Consider the following 12,513-nt stretch of genomic DNA (forward strand, 5'->3'; position numbering starts at 1 on the left):
TCTCTTCGCAAGAGGGGCCCCGGGGCCACCTGAATGAGGCGATAGAGCTTCTGAAACCAATTCACTGCTGCAGATGGTTTGGGTTGCAAGACAAACACAGGGTCAACAGGACCTACTATAAAACAAGAGGCGAGCGCAAGTTCACACTCGGCATGACGGAAAGCTGAAGTGGCCTGAGGGAGACGTTCTGGCCTGACCTCCGCCGCGTGTAGACGGGTCACATCAACACAGACGGCTTCTCGCGGCGTTGGGGTAATTAGAGGGGTCCTGCTGTACGTACAGTACTAGAACAGCAAACAAAGTGCGGCCACTGTGTCTTCTCACAATACACTTCCATCTGGAGCCCCGCATACATGCTATTCAACAGTCATGACCAATTACTCACTGCAAAAAGATTATCAAAATGAAATTTAACACTGTAAATCAATGTTAAGAGCTCCATCTGTGTCAAAACACAAGGATATAGAGAGTGAAATATGAGCAATTTAAAAACAAATGTATGTTAGAATTAATTTAGAAGGATTTTGGAATGCAGAAGGAGAAGAAAACAGCCATTAAGTGGTCAAGCACAAAGGAGGCCACAATAAGTCATGCCACCATGGCTGGGAGCATCAGACCAACTGCAACAATGAGCAATTAAAGGCATATTAAGATGATTCTTGGCAAAATGCCTGAGAAATCATAAATACAGTCAATTGTGAAGATTTAATGTTTTATGACTTTTGACCAATAGGTGGCGCTGTGACCAAATGGATATGGTGTGGTCAGAGTGAGGTGAAAATGACACATGCAAAGTTTGGTGTCAATATGCCAAAGCATTGCAGAGATACAGCTTCAAGAGTCATTTCGGCGGCATGTCTCAAATTCGTTGCTGCGGTATACAAAAAAAAAAAATTGTCTATCGTCACGAAATCCCTAATTGTTTGTCAGCACAGTCTGAAGATGATACGATTCGATTTTGATGAAACTCGGACAAACGGTCTAGGAGACGTTAGAAAAAGTAGGTTTTTAAAGAAAACCAAAATGGCGGACAGGAAGTTTGGTTGATTATGGCAAAATTGGTATCAATGTTCTTGACATGACCTAAGGAATCTATAAAGATGAGTTTCATTACAATACACTAAATTAATTAAAAGTTATTAGCATTTTTGTAAATTTCATTATAACTTTTGGCCACAAGGTGGAGAGAAGCTCACACATACCAAGTTTCGTAAATAATACACTAATGCGTTTATAAAATACAGCATTTTATGACAAAATTAAAAATCGTCGACGACCAAAATGGCTGATATGGGAAAATTCGACTCGGCATGACGCTCCAAATCTAACAAGACTTTTTATGATTTTTGGGCAAACCATTCAGAAGTTATCAGCAAAAATAGCCATTTCTGTATCTCGAGACCACTAGGTGGCACTGTGCAGAAACGCAGCATGTTATGTGCTTGTGATGACATGTACCAAGTTTGGTCAAAATACGATAAAGAGTCTTACGTCTATTTTTGCAAGCATTACGTAAAATTTGTTCACGCGAAAACGGTTAGACACATCAATGTGAATTCCACAACTTTTTGGTCTGAAGATCATCTGGTTAAATTTTTGTGAAAATCAGAGCAACGGCCAAATGTTTTTAGCGAAGGGATCAGAGGAAAAAGTAATTTTTGTTTCTAGCCCCTACGGTTCAAAAGTTATTAGCATAAACGTGAGTGAAATTTGGATAGGTGGTGGCGCTACAGCGATTGAGATAAAGACTCAAAATTTGCTATAGTAACATTTCAGACTGTCCTCTATCAGTGTGCCAAATTTCATAAATTTCCCACAAGCGGTTCTATGGCTGCCATAGACTTCCAGAGCGGAAGAAGAAAAGTGAATGAAGACAGATACTCTCAAACCTCAAAAAGGGCAAATAAACAACAAATTTGTTATATGCTTTTACTTTGGAAAAAAGCAGCATGATTTAAAAAAAATATTTTTATCATTTAGCATTTATTTAAATAAAATTAAACATTTATTTTCATTTTTAAGTTTTTTAAAAAAAATCAGTAAATCAATAAACCTAGAAAAGTTCACAATTAGGAAACACATGTCCAAATATACATACAATCCCTTAAAATTCAAGAACAACCATTAAAATGTGCAATTCTGCTGCTTCATTACCCTCTTGAGACGGTTGAGGTCATGAAAGAGGTCCGTTTAGCAATCTTAAAGAGTCTCTCAAATAATTGTCAATCTGAAGGAGGAAATGTTCTTGCTCATGCTACAGATAACCACAGAATGCTTTTCAGCAGAGGAAACAGACGTTGAGGGAGCTGTAACAGATTTCAGTGTGAGACGGGTTCTAGAAGCCTGAGATAACGATAAACTGACCAGCTGTTAATGCTCTCATCAGTAACCGTGCGCTTCCTCCCGTTTCCACAACTTCCTCTGCTGACCGAATGCATAATCTACACTCTTTTTTTCCATTCTGTCCTTTAAATCGTGGATATGATGACCACATTTTAAAAAGAAGATTCAAACTTGTCACATTTTCCATTTAACCTATTTGTCAGTATTTGGCACCGAGTTCGTGGCACACCCATGGTGTGTATTACAAACAAGAATGGCAAGAGCTCTGCAAACTTCAAACTTCAGTCTAACTGGCTGGCTTTACTCAATCTTCAGTAGGCTGGGAAACAAATTGGTACCAGTACTGAGGAACTCACTGAACTACAAGTTTGCAAAGCTCTTAGCAATTAATCTTTGAAAAATATTGGGGAATTTAGTTTGAAGCAATTGGAAGTGAAGCAGTTGTTCCTGTTGGGTGGTTCTTGGTAAGAATAAGCTGCAAACTGGACCAGACTGTAAGTCAATGGTTGAAATTCTGGTTTGGAGAAACTAATGGCAATACGTCAGACTTACTCTTTGTAAGAAGTTGATGTAGTGAACCTCTCTGGAGAAGTTGAAGTAGATGTTGGTGTCATAGGCGTCATCTCCAGCATTAGAGATGGTTAAATTTAATGACACATTTCTCACTCCACCAAGAGCCAGATGAGAACTGATGTAACGCCTGAGAAATGAAAGAAACAAAAACACAAGTCAGACAAGGACAATCTCAGGAAATCTGTTTTAAAATATTTCTGGGTCATACTGTACTTCACCCTAAACTCAAAAGAAATGAGAAATTAAATTTTGCATTTAAGAAAAAAAACAATTAAGCTTATTTTCATACAATTAATACCGTGACAATATTTTCTTTACAATTTTATCTGCAACTTCTCATGACCGTACTGTGAAAAGAATTATTGCATTATTACTTTAAGTATTTACTGTATATACTGTATCACTGTAGTGTATAATACATAAAAAATGAGAAATTAAATTTTGCACTATTTTAGTACAATTAATATTTTTTTGCATTGTGACAATATTTTCTTAATTTTATCTGCAAATTCTCAGTACTGTGTTGTGTAAAGACATATTTTAATACATATAAGTAGTATTTTTTGTAATGCATTTGTGTTTTTGATGATTTAGTAATTAACATTTTTTGCATTGTGACTATATTTTCATGACAATTAAGCACATTTTATTTGCAAATTCTAATGAATTAATTGTTAAAATAATTATTTTATTATTTTAACCTTTAATCTAATATATATATATATATATATATATATATATATATATATATATATATATATATATATATATATATATAAATAATATTACTGTATTTCTATGTTAATGGTTTAAATAAAAAAATATAAATATATATAGTATATTACTGTATATTACTGTATTTCTATGTTAATGTTTTAAATAAAAAAAACTATTACTGTAATGAGAATCTAATGAGAACCACAGTAAAAATTATTTTAAACTTTTTTCTTTTGTCAAACCATCTTAGATTCACTAATATTTTGTGATTCTGTTGATTAAACTAATCTCTTACTTTTAATTACCTCAAATTTTTTGTTTCACTGAACTTCAATAAACTTTCAATGAAAGTTAAAACAACAAATCAGTTTTTACAATGTAATAATAATAAAAAAGAAAAAAATGTGTGAATGTATTTCAATAATGAAAATATTGTAATGGTAAAAAATCATAAAATAGGTCCTAAAATAGACTTTGTTTTCCTTATACCCAAATATATATCCGATACATAGAGCAATGCCCGTTTTGTAGTCATTACAGTAAAATATGTTTTCAATCACTAGCTCTAGTACATACAGTAAATAGTGAATCACTATCTGCTCTTTATACAGTGAAGGTTTAACCAGGTCCAGATCATTCAGAACCAGACTGCAGGACCGTCTAATGAATGACGTCATGGGCCGGTGAGAGCCAAGCGCGTGTCCACACCCAGACCGACTCAACCCTAATGACGTAAACCAACTGAAACGAGCTGCTGCGCAGGACCTCGAGAGGAGAAGACCAGGGGCTTTACCCAGAAAGCAGCAGTTTCCCATGAAGCCTCAGGTCAGCGGCACAGTCCTCTGACAGACAGTTCTTCTCAAACCACGTCTGTGAAGAATCAAACAGAGCACAGGATGTTTATACAACTTAACTGTCAGTATAACCCGAGAAGGAAAGCAAATACTAGAGGGTGCTGTTGTGCAAGACTTCACGACGGCCTGCAAAGCTCTAGTATTCGAGTAGCGGTTTCAAGCGTAGTGCACAAGAAAGTGCTGTGTGTTTGTGTTGGATGGTTTCTGACATCAACACCTTTGCGCTAGCGCTACAGACAAACTGGTGGACGCAGTTACTAATAGCCTCAGATTCCATCATAATGGATTCCTGACATGCTGAAAGATGCCAGCGCCTTGTTTCCTCAAGCTCAGAGGGAAAGGCATGTCAGCCAACAGGAGGGTGGGTTATGAAGTGGGCTGTTGGCAAATAAATTAATCAATCTTCCACATTCCACTCACAAAGAGTCAACAGCCATTATTGAGCGCTAACTAAAACCACATTTATAACTAGAAAAGAGGGTAATTTCTGGCATTTGGAGCTGATGGGTGATGCCAACGGCAAATGAGTACAAGGTGAGTAACAGAGTCTTAGAGTAACAGAGTAAATTAGAATAATCTACTATATAAAATCATATATAAAAGGATTCAAGAATCTAAGGAGATGACTCCCGTGGAAATAAGTCAACCACATCCAAAGTTATAAGCATGTAAATAATGTTTTTCACCACTAGGTGGCACTGGTCTGAATCCTTTTTGGGGCGTCATGCCGATGACCCATGCCGAGTTTCATAATATTATGTTGATGCGTTTGTAAAATATAGCATTTTACTACAAAATTCAAAATGGATGACGCCCGAATTGGCTGATGAAAAAATGTATATCATCGACTTCACATGAAGTTACATTTTTGGCCTTTTAATTCCTTTATTGGATAGATAGGACAGTACAGATCAGACAGAAAAGCATGGGGAATGGGATCGGCACAGGACCTCAAGCCGAGACTCGAACTCGGGTCGCCGGAGGTGCAGTTGTGCTACTGTACATGTCGACGCTCTGCCCACAAGGCTATCGGCACTGACATTAATTCCTAAATGTTGTCTTGATCTTCAGTGTTATCCTGTTTTGAATTGATTCTGAAGGATTCAAACCTCGTTCTTTGCGGCGATCTTCTCTCCTTTTTTCCAGCGTAGAATAGGAGTCAGAGAGGGAAGGTCACGGTCCTGATATCCATCCACGACGTGTTTTCCTAAACTGTACGCTGCCTCAAACACGATGGCGGCAAACACATCCTTCACTTCTTTCTGTTGAAAAGCACAAAAATGGGAAAATGTGACAAACAATAATAAAACACCTTCAAATCTTTAAAAAGCTGAAATGTGTCAGTATCACTGATTTACTATTAAAGTTTTTGTATATATTTTCAATTATTTCACAATTCTGAATTTATAACTCGCAATTCTGACTTTATATCTCGCAATTCTGACTTTATAACTCGCAATTCTGACTTTATATCTCGCAATTCTGACTTTATATCTCGCAATTCTGACTTTATATCTCGCAATTCTGACTTTATAACTCGCAATTCTGACTTTATAACTCGCAATTCTGACTTTATATCTCGCAATTCTGACTTTATATCTCGCAATTCTGACTTTATATCTCGCAATTCTGACTTTATAACTCGCAATTCTGACTTTATAACTCGCAATTCTGACTTTATATCTCGCAATTCTGACTTTATAACTCGCAATTCTGACTTTATATCTCGCAATTCTGACTTTATAACTCGCAATTCTGACTTTATAACTCGCAATTCTGACTTTATAACTCGCAATTCTGACTTTATATCTCGCAATTCTGACTTTATATCTCGCAATTCTGACTTTATATCTCGCAATTCTGACTTTATATTGCGCAATTCTGACTTTATATCACGCAATTCTGATTTTATATCACGCAATTCTGACTTTATATCGCGCAATTCTGACTTTATATCACGCAATTCTGACTTTATATCTCGCAATTCTGACTTTATATCACGCAATTCTGACTTTATATCACACAATTCTGACTTTATAACTCGCAATTCTGACTTTATAACTCGCAATTCTGACTTTATATCACACAATTCTGACTTTATAACTCGCAATTCTGACTTTATATCTCACAATTCTGACTTTAAATCTCGCAATTCTGACATTATAACTCGCAATTCTGACTTTATAACTCGCAATTCTGACTTTATAACTAGCAATTCTGACATTATAACTCGCAATTCTGACTTTATATCACGCAATTCTGACTATATCACGCAATTCTGACTTTATATCTCGCAATTCTGACTTTATATCACGCAATTCTGACTTTATATCACGCAATTTTGACTTTATATCACTCAATTCTGACATTAGAACTGGCAATTCTGACTTTATATCACGCAATTCTGACTTTATATCTCGCAATTCTGACTTTATATTGCGCAATTCTGACTTTATATCACGCAATTCTGACTTTATATCTCGCAATTCTGACTTTATATCTCGCAATTCTGACTTTATATTGCGCAATTCTGACTTTATATCTCGCAATTCTGACTTTATATTGCGCAATTCTGACTTTATATCACGCAATTCTGACTTTATATCTCGCAATTCTGACTTTATATCTCGCAATTCTGACTTTATATTGCGCAATTCTGACTTTATATCTCGCAATTCTGACTTTATATCACGCAATTCTGACTTTATATCACACAATTCTGACTTTATAACTCGCAATTCTGACTTTATATCACACAATTCTGACTTTATAACTCGCAATTCTGACTTTATATCTCACAATTCTGACTTTAAATCTCGCAATTCTGACATTATAACTCGCAATTCTGACATTATAACTCGCAATTCTGACTTTATATCACGCAATTCTGACTTTATATCACTCAATTCTGACATTATAACTCGCAATTCTGACTTTATATCTCGCAATTCTGACTTTATATCTCGCAATTCTGACTTTATATCACACAATTCTGACTTTATAACTCGCAATTCTGACTTTATATCACGCAATTCTGACTGTATATCTCACAATTCTGACTTTATATCACGCAATTCTGACTTTATATCTCACAATTCTGACTTTATATCACGCAATTCTGACTTTATATCTCACAATTCTGACTTTATATCACGCAATTCTGACTGTATATCTCACAATTCTGACTTTATATCACGCAATTCTGACTGTATATCTCACAATTCTGACTTTATATCACGCAATTCTGACTGTATATCTCACAATTCTGACTTTATATCACGCAATTCTGACTGTATATCTCACAATTCTGACTTTATATCACGCAATTCTGACTTTATAACTCGCAATTCTGACTTTATCTCGTAATTCTGACATTATAACTCGCAATTCTGACTTTATATCTCGCAATTCTGACTTTATATCACGCAATTATGACTTTAGAACTCGCAATTCTGACTTTATTTCACGCAATTCTGACTTTATATCATGCAATTCTGACTTTATATCACGCAATTCTGACTTTATATCGCGCAATTCTGACTTTATATCACGCAATTCTGACTTTATATCTCGCAATTCTGACTTTATATCACGCAATTCTGACTTTATATCACACAATTCTGACTTTATAACTCGCAATTCTGACTTTATAACTCGCAATTCTGACTTTATATCACACAATTCTGACTTTATAACTCGCAATTCTGACTTTATATCTCACAATTCTGACTTTAAATCTCGCAATTCTGACATTATAACTCGCAATTCTGACTTTATAACTCGCAATTCTGACTTTATAACTAGCAATTCTGACATTATAACTCGCAATTCTGACTTTATATCACGCAATTCTGACTATATCACGCAATTCTGACTTTATATCTCGCAATTCTGACTTTATATCACGCAATTCTGACTTTATATCACGCAATTTTGACTTTATATCACTCAATTCTGACATTAGAACTGGCAATTCTGACTTTATATCACGCAATTCTGACTTTATATCTCGCAATTCTGACTTTATATTGCGCAATTCTGACTTTATATCACGCAATTCTGACTTTATATCTCGCAATTCTGACTTTATATCTCGCAATTCTGACTTTATATTGCGCAATTCTGACTTTATATCTCGCAATTCTGACTTTATATTGCGCAATTCTGACTTTATATCACGCAATTCTGACTTTATATCTCGCAATTCTGACTTTATATCTCGCAATTCTGACTTTATATTGCGCAATTCTGACTTTATATCTCGCAATTCTGACTTTATATCACGCAATTCTGACTTTATATCACACAATTCTGACTTTATAACTCGCAATTCTGACTTTATATCACACAATTCTGACTTTATAACTCGCAATTCTGACTTTATATCTCACAATTCTGACTTTAAATCTCGCAATTCTGACATTATAACTCGCAATTCTGACATTATAACTCGCAATTCTGACTTTATATCACGCAATTCTGACTTTATATCACTCAATTCTGACATTAGAACTCGCAATTCTGACTTTATATCTCGCAATTCTGACTTTATATCTCGCAATTCTGACTTTATATCACACAATTCTGACTTTATAACTCGCAATTCTGACTTTATATCACGCAATTCTGACTGTATATCTCACAATTCTGACTTTATATCACGCAATTCTGACTTTATATCTCACAATTCTGACTTTATATCACGCAATTCTGACTTTATATCTCACAATTCTGACTTTATATCACGCAATTCTGACTGTATATCTCACAATTCTGACTTTATATCACGCAATTCTGACTGTATATCTCACAATTCTGACTTTATATCACGCAATTCTGACTGTATATCTCACAATTCTGACTTTATATCACGCAATTCTGACTGTATATCTCACAATTCTGACTTTATATCACGCAATTCTGACTTTATAACTCGCAATTCTGACTTTATCTCGTAATTCTGACATTATAACTCGCAATTCTGACTTTATATCTCGCAATTCTGACTTTATATCACGCAATTATGACTTTAGAACTCGCAATTCTGACTTTATTTCACGCAATTCTGACTTTATATCATGCAATTCTGACTTTATATCACGCAATTTTGACTTTAGAACTCGCAATTCTGACTTTATTTCACGCAATTCTGACTTTATATCTCGCAATTCTGACTTTATATCACGCAATTTTGACTTTAGAACTCGCAATTCTGACTTTATTTCACGCAATTCTGACTTTATATCATGCAATTCTGACTTTATATCACGCAATTCTGACTTTAGAACTCGCAATTCTGACTTTATCTCGTAATTCTGACATTGTAACTCGCAATTCTGACTTTATATCTCGCAATTCTGACTTTATATCACGCAATTATGACTTTATATCACGCAATTTTGACTTTAGAACTCGCAATTCTGACTTTATTTCACGCAATTCTGACTTTATATCATGCAATTCTGACTTTATATCACGCAATTCTGACTTTATAACTCGCAATTCTGACTTTATCTCGTAATTCTGACATTATAACTCGCAATTCTGACTTTATATCTCGCAATTCTGACTTTATATCACGCAATTATGACTTTATATCACGCAATTTTGACTTTAGAACTCGCAATTCTGACTTTATTTCACGCAATTCTGACTTTATATCATGCAATTCTGACTTTATATCACGCAATTCTGACTTTATAACTCGCAATTCTGACTTTATCTCGTAATTCTGACATTGTAACTCGCAATTCTGACTTTATATCTCGCAATTCTGACTTTATATCACGCAATTATGACTTTATATCACGCAATTTTGACTTTAGAACTCGCAATTCTGACTTTATTTCACGCAATTCTGACTTTATATCATGCAATTCTGACTTTATATCACGCAATTCTGACTTTAGAACTCGCAATTCTGACTTTATATCTCACAATTCTGACTTTATAACTCACACAATTCTGACTTTAGAACTCGCAATTCTGACTTTATTTCACGCAATTCTGACTTTATATCACGCAATTCTGACTTTAGAACTCGCAATTCTGACTTTATAACTCGCAATTCTGACTTAATAACTCGCAATTCTGACTTTATAACTCGCAATTCTGACTTTATAACTCGCAATTCTGACTTTATTTCACGCAATTCTGACTTTATTTCACGCAATTCTGACTTTATATCACGCAATTTTGACTTTATATCACGCAATTCTGACTTTAGACAGCACATCACAGCCACTAATGTTTCAAAATAAAAGCACAGACTGATAAAAGTTTAGATGAATGTCCCACATGACAAGTATCTCACCCAATCGGTGGCTGTGTAACTGGCTTTGCACGGGCTAAAATCTTATTTGCGGTGAAAAGCTTTATAGCCAAAGCTCTTTGCAAAGCTCCTCGAAGCTCTTGTTGGCTCAGTCAAGTGAACTGAGCGCCATTAAAGAGCCACCAAAAGCTATCAGATGAACATTTGGAAAAAGCTGGCACTGCCCTGCCCCAACACACTTCATCTTCCCTTATTTTGGCAATATGAGCCGCAGCCCAAGGAGTGTTTCCTTTGGCACACGACTTGGAAACAGTCGAACGAAAGACTGAACAGGATCAAACTTCGACATCCTTGTTAGAGGACACTAAGGAGGGAGGGACATGGGAAAAGTAGACCTCTCCTGTGCCCTCTTCTCCTCCCTTGACTATTAAACATCACTCAAGCCTGTGAAGAGGCTTGATTGCTCTGGCTTTCATCTATACCACCAGGATAGAAGAGCAAACTGTGCTTACTAAGCACCCCTTAACTTCTTTCTTTCGTCCCGTGAGTTTTATCACATGGTTTCTGTTTGTCCACCCACCCATCCTCTTCCTCAGCGGCACTGAATCAGTCCGATGTTTTAACACATCATGATAAAATAGATAGCGCATATCCTGTCCTGGTGTCCAGCGAACCTGGACCCTCACATGCTGATAGAGATACTACAGGAAAGAGAGGAGTGGTGGCTGACCAGACAGGTTTTAGCCTCCACTATAGACTTATTTACACCATCAAACAGGGCGTATGTGTTTATTACAGATGACAGAATTAAGACAATATTTGAATTACAGGAATAGTTCACACAAATATGAAAATTCTGTGTTCATTCAACCCATTTTAAACCCGTATGACTTGTTTGCTGAACTATCATTTCAATAACATTTAAGAATTTACCAATAAAACACACCAAAAATTTATCCCATATTGTTTCGTAGCTCAAAATTGAAATTGGCTGTTCCTTCAAAGAGAAAAAAAGAGAGACAAAAACAGTGACAGTTAAAAAGTAAAAAATACCTTACTGTGGACCTTACTAAATGTGTTATTAAAATGAAAACTGAAAATATATAACTAAACCCTAATAAAAAATGTTATATATTGACTGTAACTGACCAAAAAACTTAGAAATTCAGCTGTATTTATCAATGATTATGTAGAATCAACACTAGATTAACCATTTAATCACCTGAGCCTCCACATTCATCAGCTGAGGGCCTCTCATGTACCCTTTGGCCTCCAGAGAGAGAGGGAGGGTTTTGTTACAGTAATATGCTAGAGTCGTAAAATGGACAACATAAGGCCCAGTGTTGTGTAAAGAGCTGCTGCTCTTCTCAGGTCCCAGCTGGGATTAAAGCAGTACGTATCAAATGGGCCTTGTGATCTGTCCGACCAATGACCCCCACTCAGGGGAGCAGTAAAGATCTGGGGTCTGACATCCAGACTTCAGGAACAGTCTATGTGTCATTTTCATTGGGACATAGAGCATGAATGACCTCTTGTTCTATCATGTATGATAATCAATGTTCTATAGTAAAAAATAATCTCCAGTCCAATAGCGATGTGGAGTTTTAAGTTTATTTTCAAACAGTCCAACTTATCTGGACTGATCAGAACCTGTCTGGTCTGGTTTGCTCACTTAGATGGATCCCTGATTTTAGTGATGCTTGTGGGCAACTATGTACTAGTCGTGTAAGTTCAGTTCCCATCAACCTAAACAGG

General features: G+C 35.7%; 1 protein-coding gene across 1 annotated transcript in view; it reads right to left on the bottom strand.

The window, feature by feature from the left end:
- Positions 1-12,513, bottom strand: part of itga9 (integrin, alpha 9) — a 113,986-nt gene that overhangs the window by 23,223 nt on the left and 78,250 nt on the right. Inside the window, exons 16-18 of the mRNA XM_067385608.1 lie at positions 5,597-5,749; positions 4,427-4,503; positions 2,896-3,043 (exon numbers count right to left, since the gene is read on the bottom strand). Of these exons, the coding sequence (XP_067241709.1) occupies positions 2,896-3,043; positions 4,427-4,503; positions 5,597-5,749 (378 nt within the window). The remainder of the gene's footprint in view (positions 1-2,895; positions 3,044-4,426; positions 4,504-5,596; positions 5,750-12,513) is intronic.

Source organism: Chanodichthys erythropterus, chromosome 5 (genome assembly GCF_024489055.1).
Source record: "Chanodichthys erythropterus isolate Z2021 chromosome 5, ASM2448905v1, whole genome shotgun sequence".
In the NCBI taxonomy this organism is placed as follows: Eukaryota; Metazoa; Chordata; class Actinopteri; order Cypriniformes; family Xenocyprididae; genus Chanodichthys; species Chanodichthys erythropterus.